Consider the following 27,207-nt stretch of genomic DNA (forward strand, 5'->3'; position numbering starts at 1 on the left):
ACACTGCAGAGCTTTAGAATGTGTTCATAAAAAATCTGGCAGGAAATAAGAAAAATAATAGAAAGCTCACACATATCTTAGAATTAAATGTGCAGAAGTAATAGAGGGGTAATTTATCTGAGAATTACCACCAGCCTATCAGCTGTGTAAACTTGCAAAATTGTTAGCAAAAGGGTTTTTTTGCTGTTTGTTTTTAATTAAAGAGTGATGTGATATAAAGGTACATTGACTTCCACAAGCAAATGCTAAGTGTATGTATCAAGGGCCTACTGGAGTACCAAACAGTATTACTAATAATAACTCTTCTGGAGGGATGCCTTTTATATTTATTGTGAAGGCTTATTATGAATTATTAAGTTTTTGAGTGCACAGGCTGAGTGAATGCACGTTACTGAGTGCACATTAGTAAGCACCGTGAGTGCACTCTCCGTGTGCACCTTATTAAGAATGCGTGCATTTTGCTGTGTATCTTGTAAAATTAATCACTACAACTATGAAACATGAGTGGTAACCGGGCTTACAAGAAATATGCCAATGTGCACCTGCATGCGTAATAAGAAGGTTGCATTCGCTACTCGCTGCTGCAGGAGCCGGAGAGAAATCTTCCTGACGCTTGGCAGCAGGCCCGGGGTAACGGCAGCTCAGGCACCCCGGTAGCTGGGCCGGGGTGCTCAGCACCCTTGGCTCGGTCTGCACTGCCCGGGACCAGGTGGTGCCCGTGGTGCTGGGGAGAGGACGGGCCCTGTCCCCAAGGCCTGCCTGCCGCCTGGCTGCTTGGAGGCACGGCTAGTTCCCTACTCATGGGAGAGCAGAGAGGCCAGAGATGAAAGAAGAAAGTAAATGACTAACCGAGAGTTTTTCCTTTTTACTGGAAATAGGATTGACCTGCTTCTCCCTTCTGTAGTACAGCCAAAACTATACAAAAAGAAAACTGAGGACTGCAAAAGACAGAGCTTATGCTTCCTTTTATTCTTCTAGGTCCATGACTAAATAAGCAACACTCAGTTCTACCTACTTTCAGCAAAATCTTGGCCCACATAAAGCAACCTCAGGAGATAGGCTTTGTTCACTAAATATCCCTTTTACTTCTTTTTCTTACAATAGGCAGAGGTATGATCTGGTCTATGGATCACATACACAAGACTGCCTTTGCATATGTTTTGTGGTACTAAAAAAAGCTTTAGTTTATATCTGGAGAGAACGTTGTATAGTAACAGGAATGTTCTCTAGGTCTTCGTGTTCATGTAATTTTTTCATGGAAAAGATTCTGAAAGACAATTTGATAAAATATCAGAAGGAAGATGGGACAGAAGAAGGGATTCCTGCTCTAATACTGAGAAAGGCTAATTCTGTACCAGGATCAAACAAATGGGAAATTTTCTACGGAAAGGAATGAGTGGGAGGGGGAATGAAATTTCTTTTTAGAAAAAGGCTTGGCATTTTCTAAATGCATTTGTCAAACCTTCCCACAATGTCTCATGCTGCAGCTGCTCTTTTCGGGGGACCTAGAAGCCTTGACAACCTTGGTTAATCCCAGAAGGGAAGCCAAAAGCCCTGGATCAAGCCCAGGTGGCCACAGTTCATAGTGTTTTTGTGCTGCACCTTTTTCACCAGAAGACAGAAAAATCAACACGCTCCCAAAAACCACTTTGATCTTTGACAAATCTGCGTTTTCTAATGGCTAAGCGTTCCAGTGGGAAATATCCCATCACCTCTAACGATAAGGCTGTATTCATTTTAGGATTTCCTAATATCCTAAAATACCAGGTTGGAAGTTACCTGTGAAGCAGGATAGTGAGTCAGCCACCTTTCGATGTGGACAGCATACCAGCCAGGGGTCAGGCACCTCTTCTGGAGACTCCTTATCTCGGAGGGTGCCCAGTGGCCTGACGTGATCACTTCATAAAAATTGAATTTCAGGGCAGCAGGGTCCTCGTGAGATCGCTGATGCTAACGGAAGATAAGGAGACACATGTCACAGTGGCTCGGAAGATTAAGCCATAAGCAAAGAGGAAAAAAAAGGGAGCAAGCTATTCGCTGCGGTACTGCTAACTCCCATGAAGGGCAAAAATGCGTCTCGTCAGGGCCTCCTTTCAAGCGGGCCCTGCAGCTCTCCCCTCCAGCAGTGGCGACCAGCCTGCGCTTAACCTGGACGCCTGCTCGTAAGCTGCTGAGAGGCGAGGGGGCCGCGGCTCCCCCCTTCCGCACCCCCGAGAGCTCCCTGCGGGGACCGCCGGGTCAGGGCACGTGGGTACGCTCCCTCTAGTACGTCAGACGATCACGGCTAGCTTTAATACATGTAACTGTTTCTCCTATAAAGAGGACACTTTGTCCAGGCACTCCATTAACCGGAAAATCGAGGGAGTCGATTTGAAAATCATGCATAACTTGGTTTCCTGCAGTGTTTAGTCAGCTGCATTCCCGGCAACGCCGCCGCCGCTTGGCAGAGGTTTGCAGACGCCGTCCGGCAGCGCAGGACGGGGCTGGGAGGCTGCGCTTGCGCGAGCGGCGCAGCTGCAGCCACGAAAGGGGCCCGCGGCTGCCCACGAGGGCCACTTCGGGCAGCAATAGCAGGGAGACCAGGAAGCAGGACAAGGCCCCCTTTCAGACAAGGGCCCCAGCGGCACTGCTGTGAGGAGAGCTGCCACGGCTGACAGAGGAGGAGGCAAAATCTGCCGGAGTAGGCACGATTTTTTAGTGCTTTGCATCTCGCACTGTCATCTGTTAAAGGTGCAAATGAGCTACTAAAAAGGGTGGAAGCTGCAACCCTAAACCAAACTTTACTTCTCACAGAACTTGTACTAATATCAGGAATGCTTATTTTCATGCCAGATGTAACATTTTTCATTTGTCTCTATTTTAACACTGTTTTTACTCTTTCCTTTTTTTATATAACTGCACCACGTTCTGCATGCATGCTTCTATGTCTCTTAAAAAAGTGCATCGACTTTCTTCTGGAAAGGTGTGGCCTCGGTAAGAGACAAGAGCGAGTATCCTAGAGTTTCCTAGGAAAACCAGCAGGCTTTCTTTTGTTCCCAGGGAGAAAATGAAAATCATTACTCTTCAGATAATGTCTTTATTTAAACAGCTCAGAAACTTTAGAACACACTGTATACATTGGCACCTTAAATATTGCTCCGGGTTTGTTCCTTAGAAGCTCGAGATCTGGATGACGTATCAGATTCTCAGTCAGAAAAAAAAGCCCAGATTTTCTGGCTGGGCCACACTCTTTCTCCCTCGCGCATCTCACTGGGTGAGCAGCACTGCTTCCCCTCCATATAGTGCCAACCGTAACTGAGATTAAACGGTTTGTTCACAGCTCGTGGCAGCTGTGTGCTGGGAAGTTTCATCAACTATGACGCTGGTGCCACAGGTGCCAACTGCAGGAGCTGTAATTCCGCATCCATTCGATGTTGAAACAGTGCAAATGCTTTGCAGTAAATCCCACTCCTGCTCACGGGCACAAATGCCCACTGGTGTTGGTTATCACTCCCTGCCATTGATTTCACTGCCCGTTTCTCGAAGGCAAGGTCCATACCTGATACCAGGAGTACGCCCGATCGGATGGGTCGATGAGGATGGTGATGATCTTGGCCTTGGGGATGAGGGAAGCAGCTCGTCTAGGAGCTTCCTCGGAATGGAAATAGTTGGCGCTTTTCTCAAAGAGCAAGTCAGTGGTGACATTGGAGGGAGCGGGGAAGAAATCCATGTACCTGGGAGAGGAAGAAAACAATTAGAATTAGCAATACAAAAAAAGGGGGGGGGGCATATCCGTGTGTTTTCACTGTGGAAAGGGGAATTTTCAGAGGTAATTCTTAAGAAGCAAAAATAACTTTCTCAGCTCACTCCAAAACTGGAATAGGAGGAACAAAGCTCAGCTTTTAGCTGGTGCTGGTAACAGCTGATGCCTCCATGAAGTCAGGTAATTAGGTTTTCTCTTCTGATGGATGGAATTTTTGCTAATAAGTTCAGTGTCAGAGGGAAGTCTCTCATCAGCTTGGAGTGAGTTCAGTTTTAGCTGCAGAAAAAATGGGAAAAGCTCCCAGACATCAACCGTTCAATTTCAACATCTCAAAATGTTACATTTTGGAATTGACAAATCTTTTCCTTTGGACTTTTTCAGAATGAGAGTTTTCAAATTTTGGCTTTGAATGGTCTTTCTCATTTATCATTCATTGAGAGTAAAAATAAGTAAAATAGGAGATTCAGTCAAAAGGTTTAAGAATTTAAATGAAGCAAAGTGTGAAACTGCTTTGGAGGCGGCTTTTGGTCCCCTGAGTGTTGCAGGGAACTCCAGGAAATTCCAGTTTTATTGTGGCCAGTTGTTTTCGTATACTTTTCTGCAGAAACAAAGTATGCGTGGTCTCCCTCTGCACACACGATCCCACCAACGTGCAAAACTATGGGCCAACTTGAGTGAAATATGGCAGCAGAGGTCTCAGAGAAGTCTGTCTCTTCCTCTGCATCTTGTAAAAATGGCTGCAGAAGAGTCGTCTTCTGCCTTGAAAGAGAGAAAGGCCACAGCAAAAACCTCTCTATCGCACAGTTATTTATGGGAGAAAGGCAATGTAAATGCTCCAGCTACCCAAAGGCTCGAGCCGTACCCCGGCGCCCTGGGGATCCAGCACCTCTGCTCTTCCTGCTGCTTCTTCCTCCCGTGTAGCACACCCATAGGGATATATACTTTTTAGGTGTACCCCATAATGCAGGCTGGGGATCCCAACCTAGGGTTATCATGCACTTGAATTCGATGTACATCATCTGGTCTTGCGGTATGCCCAAATTCTGCGAGATCTCAGCAATAAGCAGGGAGCGCACAGACTGAGCCAGCAGGCAGCCCCCGACAAGAAGTTTGCTAATGCCCCGAATCACGATTCGTGTTGGACCGAGAGCTATGTGAGATCTCTTTGTTTACGCTGTATGAAAAATAGATGCGAGGCATTTCTTTCTCTTTATTTTTCGTGACACTTTGAACCTAGAAGCTGATCTTGCAGTTGCAGTGATGGCCTGCTTTTATCAGTTAGTTTCATACGGTCTGGACACTCTCCACACAGTAAGTACATGGACAGGGAAAACAGTCCACGGAGATTAATCTTCTTCTGTACGACGTGATGTTTGTCTTACAGCTCAGTTTTTACACAGGGATGAGAACTGCAATTCCCTGGGGAAACAAAACCCTTACCAAATACTTTCCTTAAGCAAAAACTGTAAAAACAATATTTAAAAATTGTAACAGGAGTATCAGACAAAATTCTTTATGGACAGGTTTTTTTCTCCCGAAGAGCAGAATCTTACTTCATGAAAAGACCCATTTCAAGAAAAAGAGTATAACTCATCCCTTTTGAAATTGATACAGTTATGAGAAGACAGCGATTTTATTCAGCATGAAGACAGACATCATAACTGAGCTTGCTGTTGTATTCATTTGCTAAAATATACAAAAATTGTTATTGTAATATCTAAATAAAATTAAGGACTTGATTAAAAGTCCCATTGTTATGAATTAGTTTCTCATTCTCTCTGATAATGCCAAGCATAACAAATTCATCCAGTAATTATGCAGATGTCATACATATTTCTGTAATTGCTCCATTGTGATTTAGCAAGTATTAATAATGAAGACTTCTTTTTTGTTATCCTTCTTACCAGTCAATTCCTTTGTGATAGTTGTTTCCATTGAAGAACTGAACTTCTTCAAAAGTTTTGGGGCTGGGGAGATTACTGATAATGGAAGGATGCATCAGAAGAAATAAATAAAGTGCTGTTGTTCCTACAGCAACAAAAAGACATGCCATTAGGAAACAGAAAAAACTTTGACTTTATTCATTTAAGCAAGTATTTCTGAATCAATGCACACTGACATATACTGGAAAATTAGAGAGAAAATTATTCTTTCATAAGAAAATTGCCTGTTGCTGAGAGGCATGCGTAAGCACAGGGTGTTTTCAGACGGAGCCGGGAATGTGCAGGGACCTCTTCTGTGCTCATTAAACTTTGCACATTTCAAAACTCCAAATTCTGCTCTCCGATGCAACTATGATGCTGCTGTTGATGATATTGCTCGCTTGGCTGCGTATTTAGCCAGGGATGGAATTTGGCCAGAGCATGTTTCTTTTTAATCTATATGCTGCCCAAAGCTTTTCAAATGTACCCAGTGTGGGAATATGCTTCTGTTGCTCCCAGCACTGCACTTCTGTTCTCTCTTTATTTTTCCTGGGGATAAAACTCTTTCAAGTGACATTGTATATTTAAGTGCCAATAAGCCTGTATGTAATAAGCATGCTTTAAAATCCCAATAACAATAATTTTCTCTGTTATTTCTTTGATAAAAACAACCGAACTGATATATGATGTTAAATGAAATTTCAGGAAAATGTGTCTTTAAAATTGCTCTTCAGTGATTTTATGCTATGCAAAATATCACTGGACTATGAATCAAGAACTCCCGTCTTTTTGTCACTGTCATCGAATTTCTATATTATCTTGGATCAGTCATTTATTTCCCTGCCTCAGCATCCACTTTCTGTAGTATGTCAGTAACAGTAATAGCTGTCTTGGGAGTGGGAATATGTGGCTTAATTTAAATAATGTCCTGAGACCTCCAAAGAGGCCTGTAAGGTGGTAAGTGTGTTTACTGTCAATTAAGGTCTCAAACGATGTTGAGATAATTTGTCAAAGAACACAAATAACAAACTTCACTTAGGGCACCCTGACAGCACATTTTTTTTACAGTGGATGTTTGCGTTGCTTTCTGGCATTTGCTCTTATCACTGGGGGACTGAACTCCACAGTGAAAGCAGGTGGATGGAGCTGTCACGTACCAGCACCTCTACCTGGCTGTTGTACAACCCCTTTCATCTTTTGCTCTCCAAAGCCTGTGCCTACTGGCTCTGAAAGTGAAAAAATATCCTGATGGAAACCATCAGTGAAGCAGTTTAATTCTATTTGTTATTCTCATCTACAGCCACCCTTTGGTGCCTGAGAAAGTAATCAGTGCAAAATTATCCCTTAAATAGGTGTACACAAATGCTGTTAATTGCCTGCATTTGGTTTCCAATGTTTCTAATCGCACCGCTTCCCTCATTGTGCAGGAAATTCTGCACCTTTACTGTCAGCGAAATCCAACCCTGGAAAGACTGAGCACAAAGCCTACACTGTCTAACACTGTTTAAATCTCTCCTTCAAATAGGGATGAGCCTGAGGGGAATTTCACCCCGTTTTCACAATAAAATCTAGAATGGCAGGAGAAACAGTGGAATCTCACTGCAAGAGAGAGTCTCCCTAAAATACTGAGCTAACTTATCTTCCTGGAAAGAAGTCAGCCAAATGTACCACCAAAATAATTGGTCCCCATATATTACAAAGCATCTTCTCTTACAGAGAACAGAGACTGCTGTGAAGTTTGGTGGTTTTCTGTTCGAAGAATTGTGATAGTAATCCAATGATGGGTGGTAGTGGAAGGCGAAAGCAGTTTTACTATAGGAGCAGTTGTCCCTGTCTGTTGGCAGTGCAGGAGTCGACAGGAGAAGCCCACAGGTACTGGGAAGGCATTATCGCTATAGCTGGGAGCTGGCTTCAGTGTACAGGAGACCAATACACATGTGCAGGACTGGGGGGCTTGCTACCAGCATGCGTGGGCTTCAAAAATTCGTTATTTCCTACCTGTTTTCTGGGGTCCTATGACAAGGAATTTGGGTAGATGGTCACAAGTTTTATCTCTGGACCAAATATCCCTGTGTCGTTTATCGTCACATGGGTTCTGAAGAAGAAAAAAAGAGAATTGCTTATGTATGTATTGTAAAAGTATTGCACGCACGCCAGTCACTGCAGGATCCAGTTGCTGTACGCTAATGCCAGAGCCTTATGCTAAGTAGTAAGATCCCAGATTTCCTCCTAAGAGTTTATTCTCGACAGCTATTGAGCACTCTGGATCCGTGGAAGCACTTACATTTTGGCACGTCCTGGAGTGCTAAGTACACAGGGACCGAGCTGCTTGGCACCTTTCAGGACTGACCCTTAGAGAGCTTCCAGGGAAGTCGGTAAAGCTACAGTTTTGCACATCTTAGGAGGATCAATGTCAAAATCCAGACCCTGCGAGACTTCCTCTGTGTTAGCCTGGCTCTTTTCATGAGCTCAGAGTCCTCAGGCATATGCTTAACCATAGGCACTCAGGTACGTGCCTCTGAGGTCCCTTTGATGGAAATTGAGTGTGTATATCATGGTTTTGCATGACTGAGGATTAAGTTCAGTCATTAAAAAAAAGAGAAAAGAAAAGGAGAAAAAGATTAAAATATTGATTTAATCAGGCCTTCATTTGATGTTAAAATAGAAACCTCTGTTTGAATACCTTCAAGGCATTACTTTCTTAGGTGACAAAATGGTTTCAGATACATAGTGCTTAGCATCAATTTTATTTACATAAGAATCCAAAAGGAAGGACAAAACAGAAATGTGAGATATTATTCATCTCCTTATCTTTCTACTACCTATGAATAGAAAATAAAAATGTGTGAACAAAAAGCCCCACAGAAAAGGTTAGGATTGACTATTCTTTAAGGCAGATATCATATGGATCCTGCTTTTGCATGGTATTGGCTGGTAACAGAAGATACAGTTTGTTAGTGAAGAAAGTTAACAAAATATAATGGAGAAAAAATAATGGAGAAAATCACTAATGTGAATCATTGCGGCTCCACTAAACTCAATGGAAATATTATGGATTCATACTTCCTCTGCATCTGGGCCAAAAATAATAGGGAAAATTTCCGCTCCATTTTACCAGTGTAAGCCTGAAATAACTGCATGGATCTCCATGGTGTCACTCTGGATTTATGCCTGCATAGCTAAAAGCACAATGTGGCACATCATAGTCTGAATAAGAGAGGAACCAGATAAGTATAACAATGATTTGAAAATTACAGTGTTGACACTACAAGCAGCACTACCGTACGTTTGAAATGCAAGTGGAAAACAGTCATCTGTAGTCTGTGCAGAAACCCTCTTCCATGCTTAAATAGCATCCCATTCTGCTAACCGCGTTTGCTGCTCTGAGCCTTCCCACCTCCCCTTCTTGCTGTGCCGCTGAAAGGGATTCAGACGGCAGGATTTCCTTCTCACAGTTGCCGTGATATCACAGTAGTGATTCCCCGCTAACAGACCTGGTGAAGCTGCGCTGTTCACCTTGCGAGAGCTCTGGCTGCCTGCTGGCTGTATTCACTGCCCTGACTGTGCAGCGCGGTTAGTTAATACGACGTGATGCATCAAGGAAACTACAGACAGCGGGGAGGGAAGGGAAGCGCTCTCAGATAAATGGCAGTTGGATGCTTTTAATGTGCCTGATATTGGCTGAGTGGAAGCCAGTCCATTTCTAGACTAAAGTAGTTGTCTGTGAAGAAAATTCAAATAATCTGCAAAGGCATATGGAAAAAAATAAAATATTTTAATGTGAAGTGGGCTTTTCCTTTCTTCCCCCCGCCCCAGGATAAGGTTCTTACTTCAGCACGCGCATTGCAATTGAGGGTGTGAGCGAGATGCGCCCTTACCTGCCAAAGAGGGTCCGTCTGCTCAGGGAAGAGCTCGAAGTACTTCTGCGCCAGCTGTACCGGGGGCAGCGTCCGGAGCTGGAGGTTGGTTGAGCTCTTCACAAAGTTGGCCAGGTTCGCAAAGGTATATAACCCCAGGCGGTCGTTCCCGTAATTGGACAAGTGGGTCATGAAGACGCTGATCTGGGAGGCAAGAGAAAGCTTTCAGGAGCGGGACATCAGGAGGTGGCAGCGTCGGTGCAGATGCTGGGGCTTCGCGGCTCCTGGGAAGGTTGTGCCAAACCCTCGCTCCCTCGCCCACGAACAAAAGAGGATGTTAAACTAGTCCCACTTCCTAACCTCCCTGCGAGCTCCAGTAGTTCCTCATATTCCTCCACCCTTTCCCCCACATTTCTGAGGACTTTTTTTAAAGGCAGCTATTATTTACAGAATCAGCTTGAAAAGCCGACTAGTACGCTATCTCCCCCACATGCAGGGTGTGTTGATTTGTTTCAAATGGCAGGGCTGTAGGTAGATAAGTAAGTTCCAAAATATAAAGCTTTCAAGCCTTCATGAATGATGATATCTCAGCTAAATATCACTATCATTGATTTCTCCTTAAAGGCAACATAACTTCTTTCTATTTATCAGCCTTATTATATTTCTCCTTTACATGGTCACTGCCCTGTAGATCTCATTTTTTCATTCAGCGAGATAAAGAGAAGAATTTGTACGAATAGTGTGAAGAATGTATTTCCCAGTATTTTCTTTATAGGAGGCTATCAAACTCAGCTTCACCACTGCAAAGGCCTAGTTTATCTGTATATCACCATTATTTAGCTTTATGGGGATGCTATCAAAGTGAGCATTGTTACTTGACTGCTTTCCTCCATAACGTGGCCTCAGATAGGAGGCCCACTGACAGTGCAATTTAATTACACAGCTGTCAAGAAATAACAACATGGTGGTAACTAAACAGTGTGCATTCTTTTTCCTGTAACAACTCTGAAGTAAACAACCAATAATATGCAGCCGATCGCAGAAAGTACAAGTTAACTTCTGCGACCACAGCAATTAAACCAAAAGGCATGCCGAGCAGGGCACTTCTTAATGATACCATGCTTCAAGGTGGCCTTAATATGAAAGAAAAAAACAGAGTTATAATGACACTTATAGTGACCTCCAGAATATGATGGTGGGAAGTTTAGCATTTTGTTATCCTACCTTAACGCTGCCTCAGACTAGTAAAGGAAAATAAAGCACCAGCCTTGTGAGCTCAGTGCTCACTTGATAAGAATAATGCATCCGCACACAGTAAGAGTTTCACTTTTGCCCAAGTCCTCTGCATCTATCGTAGCTATGAGTTTCCCAAGACAACACGGATTATTTCAGGTCAAGAATCCCCACAAAGACAGTATCGTCAGGGTCCTTAGACAGTATCGTCAGGGTCCTTATGTGTAAAGGGCTCCTTTGCACAAAGTTAAAAATATCTCCGTATAGGAGGTGTTTATAGATGACCTTTATGAAAGTGTCCCTTCGTGCTACACTGAGTTCCTGCAGCCCAGGAGAACTGTAAAATAAAACGGAAGTGGAGCCGGACCCATCGTACTTAGGTGAAACGGTGCTGAGTAGCAGGCATCAGTATGTGACAGATGAGATACTCAGGATGTGGGCAGTATTTTGCACTTTCTTTTCATGCAGCCAGTTAATGTGTGTTCTGTGAGTGCACAGACGCAGGTTCATTTGATGTCGGGTTGGACTAGCCTCAAGAGAGGGACATTGACTCAACACTGTATCTCGTAGCCTTTTTGCACCATCTTTCCTCAAGAGTTCACAGCCTCGGGCGAGGGACCCAGCCCGCCAAGCCTTAGGAGAGGCTGGTGCCTAAAGCATGCGATACGAAATAGCCGGCCTGCTGGGCCCCCCGTGTCTCCTAGCTCGGAGGAAGGCTTGCAGGGGCAAGGGGGTTATCAGCCAAGTGTCCTTCAGGGTCCCAAGTAATTTACTTGCTTTGCAGCTGGATACCCATGGCCAAGTGAGTCTCTTCTAGGAAGATTAGGAAGGGGAATGGGCAGCTCAGCTGCAGGCACTTGGCACTGAGTGTGCATGTAAACAGCCCTCACTTACAGGGTGGTGTGAGAGGTGGAGGGGATTCCTGCTGTGTGGTTTGGGAGTGTGTGTCTTCTTGCTTTGGGAGATGTGGCAGCAGACCTGCTGTCCTGCGCCCCTGGAGCATGCTCAGGTCAGTGAGCTTTTTCTCTGTAGCTTGTGTGAAGCTGGGTGGGTGAATTGGGTCAAGCTGGGTGTGCTCTGGGTTGGCAGAGGCAGGTAGGAGTGTATTTAGGCTGCATTTCTTTAGGGGCTTAAATTTGATGTGCTGGAAGTGTCAAGGTGTGTGCTGTTGCTGTTTGCAGGTGGTTATGGTTGGGAAACTGGAAGGCTGTATATGGACTCAAGCCCCTTGTCTCAGCTTGATAGCAACTACATTTCCCAATGCTGGGAAGCTCTGAGCTTCAGTGTTAGGGGCTTTTTGTACCTAAGGTTGTGGGGTCACTATCACTAACCTGTGTAGCCCAGTACTGCTGAAGGCTAAGAGCCTTCCAAAACAAATCACTGGTACCCCTTAAAATTGAGTTTATTCTTCAATACGTTGCTGCTTTGTGGTAGCTTGAGCTCTAGAGAAGGAAAGTGCTGCTGACCAAAATACTGTGTTTGTAGTGAACCATAGTCTTCCACCTTCTAGAACAACCACAGTATAAAAAGCTGCAAGCTTTCTGTTTTTGCCCTCTTGCTCTGCTAATGTGCCACTCTTCTTGTAAAACATTAGCCCACAATGTTTAAGAACGTGTCTGTTAGTTTGTTAAATTATTTATAAGGCTTTTAGTACTTCTATAAGGGGAAGATGGATGCAGCTTAGGAAAAAGTGTCCCTTATGGCTCATCTGCAACATGTTTGTGCTATGCCCACTTTATTCCACAAAAGGTAATTTATTCTTCATTTTTATTCTGTTATGAGCCTTCTTTGAGTGAAGACTGGCAACTGCTCAAGATTTTTTTTTTTTTTTTTTTTTCCTATCAGCTGGACTCTGTAGACTTCAGTGCCTGTGGTGTTTTATGGTTGAAAAGTGTTTGACATAACTGGAGCAGGCATTAAAATTGCCCTACATAGTGTGCGTCTCCAAACGTGCTAACTCAGAAGCTTATAAGCAAGGTAGTGAAACTTCTTCAGTTTCTCAGTCTACTGGCTCTTTTTTCTTTCCAAGAAAAAAAAAAATTGTTCAGGTTTTGCGTCCTGCTCATAAGTGACAAGTGTTTCCTATACACTATTTTAAAAGTGAGGCAACGAGTAAGTAAACACTTAAGAAATGTTGATAGAGAATAGCATCTTGTCCCTGAAGTATCTTTCTGTTCTTGATAAGTGCCAAAGAGTTTGTCAGTGACATTTAATATTATTCCAGCAAAAAAAATGTATGCAAGTAAATCTACTTATTCTTTCTACTTTTTAACTTTGACCTTGGACAAGACTTTTCCAATGTAAAAGTATATCTCTATGAGAGAGAGTAGGTCACTTTAGACTGCAGCCTAATCAAAAACATCCAGCTGATTACTCTTCAAGGAGTCAAAAAAAATCTTGGCTGCATCTCTTGACTTCTCTTGCCCCTCTGGTCTTATTTGAAGTGGGAAAAAGATGAAAATATATATGGTGTGTTGTATATGGTATAAAAGCATGTTTAATTCTCTGCTCTTTCTATCCAAATCCTTTGAGAGAAAAGGAGATTGGTATTAACTGTTCATGTTTACAGCACAAACGTTCACAGACGTGCATTTTGCTGCTGCTGAGCAGTGGAGATGCGTAAGAAACCGTCGCTGTCTGTCGAGGCGCTGCGTTAGCGCAGTGCTGTTGGGGGCCCTGTGGCTGACACTGCGTGCGATGCACGACGCTGCTGCAGCGCTTTAGTGCGACAGGGCTGTGCAAACTGGGGAAACCCAGCAGCGTCCCCTCCTGCAGTGCTCTGAGCAAAACTGGCGAATAAGAGATGGCAATTTGTTTCTATACTTTCCCTGACCAAAAAGCAAGCTGCGACGTGCAGGCTGGCAGTAACCAGCAGCCAGCCTTCCATCGAGGCAGGGTAACGCTTTCGGAGGGGAAAGGTTCTGGTCACCTTGCCTTAGGCTTGGGTTAAGCTAGTGTAAGCAGTGCCTGTTATGCAAAAGCATAGAGAGCTTCTGAATCAAAACCCTTGTTATTGACGCACAACCAGCAGGCAGCACGGTATGTTAAGTGCTGCTGGCTGTGCACTGCTTTGGAGCCCGTTCTGCTCCCCGGGCAGTGCGTACCTGGGCACAAGCGCCTGGCAGGGCAGCAGTGCTTGGCTGAGGCCCTGGTTTGTACCAGTGTGGTATCATACTAGTTTTGGTAATCTGTCTCTGCCTTTGGCCTCTTCACTGTGATCACTGATATTTTGAGAGGCTGGAAGGGGAGAAAATGCTGAAGGCATAGATATGAAAATTTTTGTATGCATTCTTCTCTCCCTTTGAAATTCGTCTGCCCTCCACTGTCTGATCCAGATCTCAGTTGCTGGCTTCCTTTCACTCCCTGTAATGCATCCTCCCCCTATCCCCATCACTTTCCCATCTCTGCAGTCAGAGTCCTTTTGTTACAGAAGTGTTCTCTATTATTATCCCCCATCTTATTGTATGCAGATAAGAAAGAGCTATAGCTTTTCAGCTGTGGATTTCAAAAGATCTTACAAAAGTAGAGTGCTGAGATTTATATTTTGCTGGTGAGGAGCCTGAGGTGTGGAGGGATGGTGTGATTTGCAGAAGATAAATCATGAAGCTGATAACCTCTGATCCACCCTGGAATCTACTAGACAGAAAGCTGGGCACTGAAGTATTTGGAAGAAGAGAATAGCTACTAATACCAGTTAAAAGGGGAAGAATTATTTATACAAAGAGATTCCCTATCCAAGTAACAAATATCTGGGGACAGCTCTTCAAAGTCAGTCAGATTTTCCTCCTCAAACCTGCCCTCAGTTTAGGGAGAGGTGAGTTAGCCTGTTTTCTCCACCTTCAAGAGCAATGCGTAAAGTGTTAAGGGCCAAAGTCATGAGTATAAACTGCCCTTGTATTTTTTTATAAATCTATTTATATTAAAATAGATATATACAAAATCCTGCTTTTTGTTCAACACTGCAACCATTCCAATTGGTGCAAGACTAAATGTTCAGCCAGCTTATTTCTCCCAGTTTGTTACGTGCTCTCTATTAATGTTACAAATAGGCCCACAGTGGCCTGTAATTTCTCTGCTCTCTAAAAGACAGGGGAGGAGAAGGATGGGACTAGATTTCTCAGGCCACCTGCACAGTCAGTGTGCCTTTTGGCTGGTAAATTATGTATCGTTTCCCTCCTTAGGCTGGGTGGCCAAAGGGAAGGAAAAGCAGATACTTTATTTCCTTCATGGGACAACCTGATGGAAGCACTCCTCCATCTGCTAATTTACTTGTTTCCCTGCTTCCAAGTCGTAATATCTGGTCAGTGAAGTATTAACAAACCTGAGCTGCAGTGACCTGAGCCAGCTGGGCATGTAAACGGAGACCTTGCTGGGACGAGGGCAGCTGTGCCGGCTGCACCTCAGCTTTGGGTCTAACTGCACTGCTTGCACCTATTACCAGGCTGGTTGTTGGCTAGGGATGGCACTGCCGCACCATTTTATGCTCTGGTTCTCGTATTTGGGGCTTCTTAAAATTGGTTGCATCATCCACAGATCACAGGCAGCTGGCTAGCATATTCTCTGCATGTAAAGTTTGTGTACACATCTGTGTGCTTACAAACATGCAAATGAAGTCTACAACAAGCCAAAAGTATAAATTAAAGGGCTTGTTTTAAAAATTATTGTAACTTAACTTCATGATAGATCTGCTCCAAAGTGCCCAGAAACTGCTTTCTGTACCCAGTTATAGCTGTGAATTTGGAGAAAATGCATTGTATTACTATGCAAGCATAATAAAGAGGTTTATTTCCTTCTGCAAATGTAAATCTCAGTATGTTCTTAACTAAAAGCATTCACAACTACATCATAATATGCCTGATTGACTAACACATAAAGACAGGCATTTTTTTATTTTAACAATTCTTAGTTTAATTTAGTAATATGCAGAATGAGAGTGAGAATAATTGCTGTACTGCCTAGTAGAAATATTTTTTAAAGCTAATGAAGTCTTACCAATGTGCTTACTCGCAGTAATATTGTGTTATGTATTTGTGAAGTGCTGGGTAAAGGTTTCCAGTTTATATTGCTGTGTATAATGGTGATTAGATTTAGTTCTACCTATTAACTCTCCATTAACGATGTACTCTTGCTAAACACCATGTAGCTCAAAATATCCTAAATGTCAGAGGAGCGGCTGTTTATGGTGACATAGTTAGAGATGGGAATCAGTAGGTGAATTGTGGATGTGAAGTCTGGTGTATGCAGCTAGACTAATAACTGTATACCTCAGCTATAGGAATCCTGCCATGTGGGCTTGGGTTCAGACTTGCATCCCAATGTCTCCATTGCCGCTACTGCACCAAGTGTGATTCTGGCATCTCCTTGGGAAACCACTACTGCAAAGCTCACCTCTGATTTTTGGCCTCCTTTCCTGCCTCCAGCCCTGTGACCCTGCCTTGCTCTCTGGGGACATGAAGAAAGTACCTCTCACTTAGCCAGAGTGGCACCCAAATTGCCACTGGATGCTTGCAACGTCCAAGCGCCCTGGTGACACCAGCCGGTGTTGCAGCACTGTGCTTAGCCCCCCGTGGCGATGAGCAGGAGGAAGGCTTGTACCCCAACGGCCCTGTGAAGTGCAGGTGCCGGGAGCGGGGACCCCTCACTGGCTGGCTGCCTCCCTAGGGCTTCGCTTTGACCAGCTCAGCCCATGAGCTGCCTCGGTGCCAAACCCTGAAAATCTCCCCTGTGGCAGGGGAGTGCCCCACGGTCCCGCAGTGCGGGCACAGCTCTGGGGCGGGGGGGGGAAGCTGTTGAAGTCCAGCGGGATTTTTATGATGGTTGGGTGACCCACACTGCATGTTAGCAACAGCTGTGAAAACCCCATCTGGGCCTGAGCTGCTCTTTCAGAGGCTTAAATCTATCAGAATAGGTGATCATCAGGAGTCCAAATATCCTGAAGGTGAAATGGCAAAGTGACTTTCAAAAAATGGGACATAAGTGCTTTTAAAATTCAATCTTTTTGTATATATGCATGTGTTTACTGCCAGATTTATTTTATGCTAAAAATCACCCAGCTTTAGGAGCACAGGAATACTTTACATCTCATTTGAGAGCATTTATCTCTGGAAGGCTGAGGGTAATAATCACATCCTCTGCTAGTGTAAATTCCTTCAGCCCTACAGAAATCTGCACAGCTCTGACTTGTGCAGGAGCTGAAGTTAAGGTTGTTTCAGTGTGTTGCCAGAAGCCCATGTTTCATCGCCACTGACAATCTTGTTGTTGGTACTAGTTATTTAAAAAAAAAACCCACAGCACAAAGCTTCTGGTTTATCCTTCCAAATCACCTATGTCCCTATCCTAGAATTAAAAATTCCTGGAAAAAGGGACTGTTGGTGCTCCAGCTTCCAGCAGAAGCATAACCCAACCTACCTTTCTGGTATTGCTGGGCCCTCTCAAAGAGGGCTCTCCAATACTGCAAATCAAATATTGGCCCATACCTCTATCAATTATTTATGCTGATATTTAGAAAAGTGCCTATTCATCGATCCAGCACTTGCAATGAAAAAAATCAATTACAAAACTTATGTATAAATGATGTCCTCCACCTCATCCTCTTGACCATTCAATAATTAAATAGGAAGAGTGTTCCCTGTAATGTCCTTTCCTCCAGCTTGGCCTCCTGCCCTGCCCCATGCTGTACAGCTCAAGAACAGGGATAGGCCTCACATGTGGATGTTCCCCCTCTAAGAGGAACTTGTTTGCTGTCTTCATGCTACATCTTTATTTTTCCCTGGCTTCTGCACTACCTAGATTAAAATTTAGCATGAAGGGGAGAATTAATTCCTATAAAAGAATTGTGTGGCTCAACATCGTGCAAAACGGACATGTTGGGGAAATGCATGGTGTGAGCATCCTTTTCATGTAGACATATGGCAGCCTATTTACTGCTCCTCTCCTGCAAAAAATGTCTCCTAGAAAAATGGATTTTGCTCTTCTTTTTTCATTGTGCTAAGAAAATGCTCTGCAGTTGCTCCAAGAGCAGACTCTCATAATTGGATCTAGATGGCAGCATGTTGTATTCCTGAATGTGTAAATGGGATGTCATGGCTGAGAAATGCAAAACTGTCAAGTGTCCATTTACTAATACCAAGTAGCTCTATGCTAGGCTGACCACAGAAATACCTCTTGCAATTTCAAGTGTTTAATATATTTCACATCCTGACAGCCTCCTATTACGGATTACAGACTTTTCTTGTACCTTATGAGCCAGAGCCCCATTCACCGATAATGAATCGCTGAATGCTGGGGCCCTTCATGCAGCTGCTTGTGCGGGAACACAAAAAGGAAGCGGGAAGTGAGGCTGCTACGTTGACAATGCACTAATTTTAATAATGACAAATTCTTTCTCCAGAATTCAGCACTATTCATATTCATGACCTTGTGCTACCGAAGCAAGTCATTTACATGCCTGAAAATTGTGTTTTTTACCCTATTTCCACTCTGCACATCTATTTTAGCATTCTTGACAGGATAATCAAATATTTTCCAAACATGATATCTCTAAAGAAAGCAAGGAAGGCAGTAGTATTTGGAAAGAAGTTTTCCCCTTTGAAGGAGAAACGGATATTGACCAGCCTTTTATTTCCCATGCACATATTCATTAGCCATCGTGAATCAATGGTAGTATAAGGCTTTGGGCAAGCTGTATAGATGTCATAGTTGTATCCATGTTGTTTTAACACTCCCTGTTCAAAAAGGAAAACTGTTTCTCATTTACCCAGGAAAGTTTTCTACTTTTTCATTATTTACTTGGTATGATTAAATGAATGTTATCAACACACAACTCCTGTGCCTTGCTCTCTTTCCCTATGAGAATAAAATATCAATATTTGCTTTTATTTTCTAATATCTACCTAATCCTCACTTTTTAAACAAAGGCTAAATCATGATAACACTTCAATACAGCAGCCATTTCTCAGGTTGTGTGTGTATTTGATACCCCTGAAGCCTCTGGTCCCAGAAGAAGAAAGTTAGGAGATTCCCCTCCATTAATTTTATATATATGTTTTCTTGTATAACCTGCAATTTTAAAAGGTTTTTACAACTTATTTTAAGATAGGCTGTCAGAGCCTGCAAGAGGTGATGGCTACTATTGAAGACCTTATAAAAATCATGTACAGCTGCGTTAGGGTGGAAAAAGTAAATGGATTTTTATTTTTAAATCTGTTCATTTGTCACACTTGTATAATGATGGTCGGTACATCTAATTGTGGCCAAACTTTAATGAGTTCTGCGCAAATGCAATGTTACCACCTATATCTGTAGGTACTGTGAAGTCTTTCCAAAAATCTAGAGCAATTCAATCCTCCTGCTATAAGAAAATACTACTTTTAGGGGAAACTTATGATACAGGATTTTTCTTTGTCAGCGTTTTCTCACTGAAAATACTTCCTTAGAATATAAACTTATTCGTTTTAGACTTGAGAATAAACCCAAATTCAGATTATGCAAATGCACCAGATGAAAGAGGATTTGGGTACCATTGCCTCAGGTCAGATTGGTAAACCAACAGTTTCTGGCAACATGACAAAAGAATTATCACAGAAGCAGCCTTGAAGTCTCCAGACGCTCTGGACTTCAGATTTCAAAGATGATCAGAAGAGCCTGTATGTGAAGATAGCTGTCAATAACTCATTTCATTGACAGCATGCATTGCACACTCCTTAACTTCTATCAAGCAACAACAAAATACTGATCAAGGCTGTCAGCTTCCTTACTCATCCTCTGCAGAGGATAAAAATCACTACACCTTCAATTACTTTGTACCAATTAATAACTTGGGTGTTCCTTGTCATCAGTTTGATACTAAATGATATCCTACCCTCAGTAACTAACTATAGTAAACTGAAGTTCTGTCTAGTAGTGCGCTAAAATAGCCCTCCAGTTTTCTTAACTTCCTGATATTGTATGGATTGTGCAGCCTCCGCAGCAGGAGGGTCTGCCTAAGCTGGCAGGTGAGTGATGCCTCTGACCAGTGTCCCTCCCTGGCTCCCTGCGCTTGCACTCCCACCTCTGGAGAGGTGTGCTGCAGGCAGCACTTAGGCAGGGTTATGAGCCTTGTGTTTATTAGAGCTTGGGAAAATTGCAAAATAATTCTAAATAATGTTGTGCCTGTTCTGTGCATGTGTGTAAAGTAATTCTGGGTTTGGCTCTGCAGGAATGAAATAATGGCAGCACGGATTATGGAAAGAGACTTTTTCCTAAAATAGTGCTTCCAAGATTTGAGAAGGACCAGATATGCTGGTCAGCAAGGAGCAGCACTGGGCACTTGCAGGAAGCTATATGATCCTCTCCCCTTGAGGATCACTACTGGCAGTGCAGTAGGCCCCCCCCACACACACACACACTGTGCCATTGCCCACTTTGCCTAGGTGGGAAGTCAGCTCCACCATATGTGGCAGCTGATGGCATCCAGCAGCACCTACTCCTATTTCTTGATTTTCATTACCCAGTGAAACGGACGGCACACAGCCAGGTATGTCATGCAAACTCTGCTGCAATATGAAACAGCTATGGAGGACAAGGAGTTGCTGCGTGACACTAAAAACCCACTGGTTAAAAGCAATGGCTGGACTGGATATAGATGAAAATACTGAGCTCAGCTTTACACCATGTGTACAGGGAGACAACAGATGATATTCCAGTGCCTGGGCTGGAGCTGTGACTTTGGAGTAGCCTTGTGGGCAGTCTGTAGGCTTGCTTTCTTCTGCCTTCACTAACTTTTCCCCCAGGTTTGGCATTATTTCCAGGGAAGGGTCAGCTTTGCCCTCTGTTTGTGTATGGTTGCTCCTAAATGTCTGATATCTAATTAAGTAATGGCATGTTTTAGTAGCATACAGATATTGCAGATAACCCAGGAGGGATTGGTGTTTAATGTAGGTTAAATATCTTTGCAGCAGAAGTAATTACTTTTCTAGAATTTCCAAAGTATCTTAAGGGGCCTCTTACTTGGGTGAGTGGAAAATAATCATAGAAAATTTCTTCCTGTTTGACTTGGTTTAATGAAGTAAACTGCCCTTTCAGTACTTTGCTTGAAACATCATATTTAGGTTTTTAATGCTAAACCTCAGCTATGTAGATCCTAGGGAATATGATGATATATAATTAAGTGCTTGCTCTCCATGTAATACCTGTGTGGTGGTGATTCCTGGATGAGAACAAAAGACAGTGCTGTTCAAGAATATGTGTAAACAGCTATAGCAGTCAACTAGGGGCACTAGCAGCAGCCAGGCTGCCAAATAACTAATAGCAGTGGTAATAAATATTCATGGACACTGCATCTGAGCAAAGCAGTGTGTGCAGGCTTATCCATGTACCTGGCTGAACAGCTTCTCTAGCTGTGTGCAGTGGGTCACCTGAGAGCACTCTTTCAAATTTTTCTCAACTACAATGATCTAAGGTTAACTTTTTTTCTCATCCTACACCCTGGATATGGCCCTGACTACTCGGCAGTTTCTAGGGCAGGCAATATTTCTGTGCAGGAGGAAACTAATTCTGAAATTTGGGTAGCTGCCATCCTCAAGAATCTCCACCTTAAGGAAGCAAGGATTTGCTTTAACTAGCACTGCTTGGCATTGCTTAAGGGCTGTTACACTTGGCACCTGACAGTTTTAATACTGCAAGAGGAAGCTCGGCATTTCCCAGGTCACAGCCTAACGCAGCACGTTATGGGGCAAGCGGTCCTGCTATCTTCAGTAGGACTGCGGTAAGTTCAGCAGCAGCCCATGCTAGTGCTTTCTTTGACTAGTTCTTCAGCAACTTTTTTCCTCTCCATTTACCCTTCCAGTTGATGAGTTAAATGTCATTCTCCAAGCTGGCTGAACTTTAGCAGAAATGTGGTCACATATCTGCTAATGGCAAATAATGGTCAAAGTGATCATTAGTTTGGATAAGCATCCATAAATGTGACTTTCTCTGACGTTTCTCCTGAGACAGATGTGCTAAATAAGATCTGGCTCTGTCTTTTGAATGATGCAATGAATTATGTCTATTATCATTAATGTGGCACTTCATAGTCTCCAGGTAGAAGAAGCTAAAATCTCTCAGAACAATACTGACATTCTCTACAAAAATTATTGGACAAGACCCAGCATAGCACATAAATAGTTGGAGGAGAGCTATAAATCATCTCTTAAATAAGGCCTCATACAAACACTGATGAAGTATTTTCACCAGGATACTTTCTTTCAAACTGTGAAGAAAGAAATGCCAGGCAAGCTGATGTAAATTGGAGATGCAGGAGATTGATCATTTGTTTTCATAACTCTTCCACTGTCATGTTGCTATTCTTGCAGTTTTATGAAGAGCTGACTAGTCTGTTACGGAGCATTCATAAATGATGATTAATTAATCCATTTTGGTGGCCTACTCTGAGCAAACAAACCTCAGTTGATTTAATTCTCCACTCCTGGTTTCAGAGGGGGGAAAAAAAAGTATTTTCAGTTCACTAGAGGATATAATATTCTCAAAACAGCCACTTTCCAATTAATTTTGAATGCTGAACATAGCAAGGAAACTTTGTTCTTGTCCATTTACTTCTATTAAGGATTTATTTTCAAAAATCAGAATTCTGAGTCAGCTCATTTTTACCTTAAAGGTTTGTTCCTGACACTTTAATAAATTATAGTATGGTGTGTGCTTGAAGGTAACAGATTCTTTTTCTTTTTACCCAATAACCCTCTTGTTGACACAGTCATTCATTACTATTTCTGCCATCACCTAACTTGCTGAGAAGTAGTATCGATAAAGTATCATAATACACGGTATAGAGTATCAACTTGCATAAAGAAGGAAAATCTTATGAAAGAAAGAGCATGGAAAGAAGGATCATGCGCTATCCTTGAACTGTTTTCTTCATGCTCTGAGTTACAAGTTAATTAGTTGCTAAATATGCTGCTGCTGTAGGCTTGAGTCTCCATGGGATATTTTCCTATACCACCTCTCTTCAGCTGGGGTGGCCATGTGGGATGAAGAAAAAGAATGATTTAAAGAAAGTTTCAAAAGCCTGAGCTAATATGAAATGGATTTAATCCAACACCTGGAGTTGGCTGATAAAAGTGGCTTCAACTTTTGTTTGTATTATAATAATTTCTATCATGTTATCAGTGCTTACAGGATTCTTGTTACAAAAGGAAGTATCTTTGGTGGGGAAGAGGTGATTGTGCTGTAGATATACTTGTGTTGAAAGACAGCACACTACAAAGGAACCTGCATGTTGCTTGTACTGAACCTCAGTATGCGCTGTGGCAGGAAGAAAACCAAGTGTTGTTTACAATGCCAGACGTGCAGAGCATATATGTGTTTTCCGAATAAAGAAGGGATCACTCTCAGTCTCTTCCTCAGGCAAAAATTATCAGCTACCTCCTGCAGTTACACTGCTGGGACCGCTGTCTTGTGCGGGCAGCTCTGGCCGGGATGCCCCCAGTATGGTAACCTCATGGTTCTCTCTGAAGTCAGGTGTCTGGCCACACACTTGTACTTCCCTGTATCTTCCCCTTGTAGGGGAAAGGATCTTTACCTTGTCTGTGCAGGACAATGAGCCACTCCCTAAGGGGGAATAAGGCCCTTTTTCTTAAACTTGTTGTATTTTTGACCATTAAAAAAAAATAAATTGGTAAAATTCTGATATAGCTGGTTAATAATAAGGCTCCCTTCTACTTTGGTGGGGTTAATATGTCACCTCTCATGTCTGAGAGCAACACACCTCTCCTGATATGCAGTAGCTGGCTAATTATGGCCCAACAACTATTGACCTTTCTGTCTGGGGGAAGGTTGCTTGCTTGCTTTCTTTCTCTTTTTCCTGAAATATGCTGAGATGCTGTATTCACAAGGTCCTTATTAGAACTGCATTATGAATTACTTCTGGATTGCAGTCTATTTCCTACAATGCCCAAGGTTATTTTTTATTCTTTCTACAGCAATGCTCAGAGAAACAAAGCAAATAAAAAGAAAAATATTATTAACACTGAAGATGTTTCATAATAACACTCCCAAATCTCTTGCGGAAAGCATAAATTAACCCCTCTCTGCGTTTACTTTTAATATTCTGAAGCAATAACGTGTGATTCTCATCTGTTTTTGTGATGAGTGAGAGTAGGAAACAAAGAACAAAATGTTCCAAGTAGGCACATGTGGGACATGAAGCATCTAGGGCTGACAGACTGGAAATGAACAATAACCCTTTAGTTACAGTGAGACTTTAAAAATGCAAATGCATTTAAGTGGCCTTGAAAATTAAAAGCATCCCATGACACTTGCAAAGAATTTGCCTATCTCTGCAATGTGCGGTCACATTTTGTTCAATGTTAGAATAATGATGTACTTTATTATGGACTGGCTGCAGCTCCTTCTGAGTTGACTTCCAAGTTACCTTTCAATCACAAGCCTGTCTCACTCTCTAACTAAATTCCCACAAAAGAAACTCATCTTCCTGAAATTCACCTGCCATCTTTCTTCTCAGGTTAAAGATTCTTAGGGATGTTTGGCTGAAGTAAGAGGAGGAGTTTAAAATTAGTGTCTTTTTTCCTTTTTCTACTACTTTTTTTTTTAAAACTTTAATGCCATCAGTTGCAAATAAGACATTTTTTGGCTTTGAGGACAAGCCTTTCTGCACAAGGTATGTGTGTGTCTATAGACACTTTGTAGTGATGCAGATGTCTGGAAAATGCAGTGGCCTGTGCAAGTCCTTCATAGAAGGAGGCAATGGAAGGCAGAACAAAATGCTTTGCCAGAACAAGAAAAAGGAAAGTTAGCTCAACCAAATTCACGTGTGCAGCAAGGTGAAAAGGCAAGGAAGAATAGGAAGAGAAAAGCGATCTCATGAATTAAGTCACTGGATGCAATGAACTGCCTGCTGCTTGGTGGAGACCACCTGTCAAGGGATATCTGACATTCCCGGTTCAGGCTTCAGAAAATCTTAATTCATCACATCCAGCCATAATCAGGACAGGGACAGGAGTGCCTTGAGATGGTGGGTTCCCACACTGTTTCCACTTTCTACAAACTCTTCCACTTTTTGAATTTAGCTGAAGGTTGGGTCACACTTTGCCAGAAACTCTGTTCTTGCACACACACCAAGGTGTGCACTTACTTCTGTTTCAAAGCTAAGCTGATCCTGGCTTTCGGGGGAACTCATGGCTGTGACCCTGAAATGTGGCTAGAGCTGAGCAGAAAACAGAAGGGAGAGTGGCGGTAGGAAGGGTTAGCTGTCAGGTCTTGGTGATGAACAGATGACAAGCGGACACCAACCACACCAGGCTGTGGCAAGTAAATCCAATTAACTGACTAATAAACTGAACAAATGGGTTTTGCTGGGCCTTCTCAAAACCTGGTATGCTTATTTTTGCTTTAGTGTTTGATTTGAGGTGCCTTTTGTGTTGTCACTTGCTGGCTTAATAAAAAGCTCTCTGGTTTAAAGACTTTTTTTTTTTTTTTTTTTTTTTTGAGAAATGACTCTCTTGCTCTTGTTTGTAAGGGTGATAATATTTAAGGCTCTATTTATTAGCTTATCTTGCTTGTTAAACATTTATGATGGTTCTTTATTGTCTGTGAATTGGGGGAGTAAAGGAGGCAAACTAGAAAACAGATTCTGGAAGACCTTGAGGATGCTGAAGATGTGATATATAGAACAATCTGTAAGAGTATGCTTTAAATATGTCAGAGCATTTCTCAGGAGACTGAATGAAGGGCAATGGTCAGGGAACATGGAGTGAACCCACTTATTTTTGAGCCTGACATACAGACATAGAGAGTTTAAATTTTCTATGGATTTTCTAAGGGAGTTCCCTAAATTGCCTCATAAGAAACCTGTTTTTTCCTATTGAAAGTATTTTAGTTTAGGAACTGTATGTTATGAAGGTTTTTTAATTAAACTTTTTAATTTATAATTTATTATTATAAATGCTTCACATTTTTAAGCAAAGAAATGGATTTGCTCTGCTCATCCCATTTTTCCACTCTGCCTCACGCTCCTGTTTTTATTCATAATAGCAGATGATAGATGTGACCATGATACTTAGAAAATGTATTACTCTGTGACTGGCACATCACAGCTTTCATAGCAAAGCTCTTTCAAAAGGAAGAAGGTATCGAAGGAAGAAGGTATCGTACTGCAGATGGATTTTAATGCCAGTTAACTTGTCTTCTCTCTGTACCAAGTGTGTCAAAGACCACAGAAGCGCATGTAAAGTTGGTTGCAGTTTGAAGCGAAGTGATAAAAAGACAGAGAAGCAGTATAGCCCAGTGCTGGTGACAGGAGCAAAGAGGAAGAGGAATTCCCCAAATACATCATGGGAATGGGTAGTTATTCTAGAGGGAAACTGAGCAAAGTAAATAATGAAGTCGAATAAAAAGAACTGCTGACTGAAAGTGACTGAAATTTTGAACTCTTGGAAATGAAATCTGCCTTAAATGTTCTTATGATTACACAAGCTGATGAAATAAGACTTAATGTTTTAAAAGTACCTCAAAACACTCTAAAAAGGCTCTGAAGAATTAGCAAGTTTCAGGAAGAGAGGAAAAAGTCAGTTTAAAATATTTCTTTACAAAGTAAAACAAATAAATGGTGTCTTAAGAAGTTAGTTTTTCTGTTGAAGCAGCGGAATGCCGGACTCTTGCTGAAAACTTCAGAATTTTTTTTCTCAAGGGATCAGGTTCCTAAAATGCTGTTCAGGGCCAAATGATTTTTGGTCATGTTCATGTAGCTGTGTAGCACTAGACTTGGAGATTCTACGGCTGCGATATTGCTCTAGTCTTTTTAAAAAAAAAAAAAAAAAAAAACTTAGACTAAAATGTTACCTAATGGTTCTGAAATTCTCTCACTTCTGCTGGTGTGCTTGTTTTTTGAGCCTGCTAATGCAGACTGCAGGCTGCTGCAGCCTGTACAACATACACCCACCTCAGGCTTTTGATTCCACCTTTACATCTTTGTAAGAGACAAAGGAAGAGAAAAACCAGAACTACCAAAGCTTTCATTTTCTGGGAAGAAAACTGCTAGCCTGTATAGGAATGTGCAGGGGTGGCTAACTTCTTTGATATCAAACTTCTGGCTTGAAGATATGCCTTGAGTAGCAATGTACCTAGTGTTTTAAGATCTAACTAGAATGAATATAGAAATACTTGCTGTCACAGCACAGTGACAAGAATTTGATTCTTGGTATTGAAAAAAGTTATTACTGATCAAAAATTAGACAAAATACAAAGCAGTTTTGTAATTTCCTTTTTGTATGTTTTTCATGGATAGAAGTTTTAGTTGTCTTTTCCTCTTCCCTTGTGTCCTTTTGTTGATTGCAGTGGTTAGGCTTTATTTCACACCGCTTTATTTTCATGACTGATGTGGAAGTGCCAATGCTACGCTTTTTTAGTTCTGTCCTAACTAGGATAATGTGAATAACTGATCTTTGAGGCTGTCAAACTG

At 42.3% G+C, this 27,207-nt stretch overlaps 1 protein-coding gene across 3 annotated transcripts in view; it reads right to left on the reverse strand.

The window, feature by feature from the left end:
- The window catches only part of LOC112986158 (bifunctional heparan sulfate N-deacetylase/N-sulfotransferase 4), a 116,763-nt gene that overhangs the window by 13,107 nt on the left and 76,449 nt on the right, over positions 1-27,207 (reverse strand). For all 3 annotated transcript variants that reach the window (XR_010388933.1, XR_010388932.1, XM_026105311.2), the window contains exons 8-12: positions 9,543-9,725; positions 7,663-7,759; positions 5,647-5,770; positions 3,539-3,713; positions 1,780-1,950 (exon numbers count right to left, since the gene is read on the reverse strand). Coding sequence is in view for 1 of the 3 variants with exons in the window: in XM_026105311.2 (XP_025961096.2) it covers positions 1,780-1,950; positions 3,539-3,713; positions 5,647-5,770; positions 7,663-7,759; positions 9,543-9,725 (750 nt within the window). In the remaining 2 variants the exon portion in view is untranslated. The remainder of the gene's footprint in view (positions 1-1,779; positions 1,951-3,538; positions 3,714-5,646; positions 5,771-7,662; positions 7,760-9,542; positions 9,726-27,207) is intronic.

The sequence above is a fragment of the Dromaius novaehollandiae genome, chromosome 4, assembly GCF_036370855.1.
Source record: "Dromaius novaehollandiae isolate bDroNov1 chromosome 4, bDroNov1.hap1, whole genome shotgun sequence".
Lineage (NCBI taxonomy): Eukaryota > Metazoa > Chordata > Aves > Casuariiformes > Dromaiidae > Dromaius > Dromaius novaehollandiae.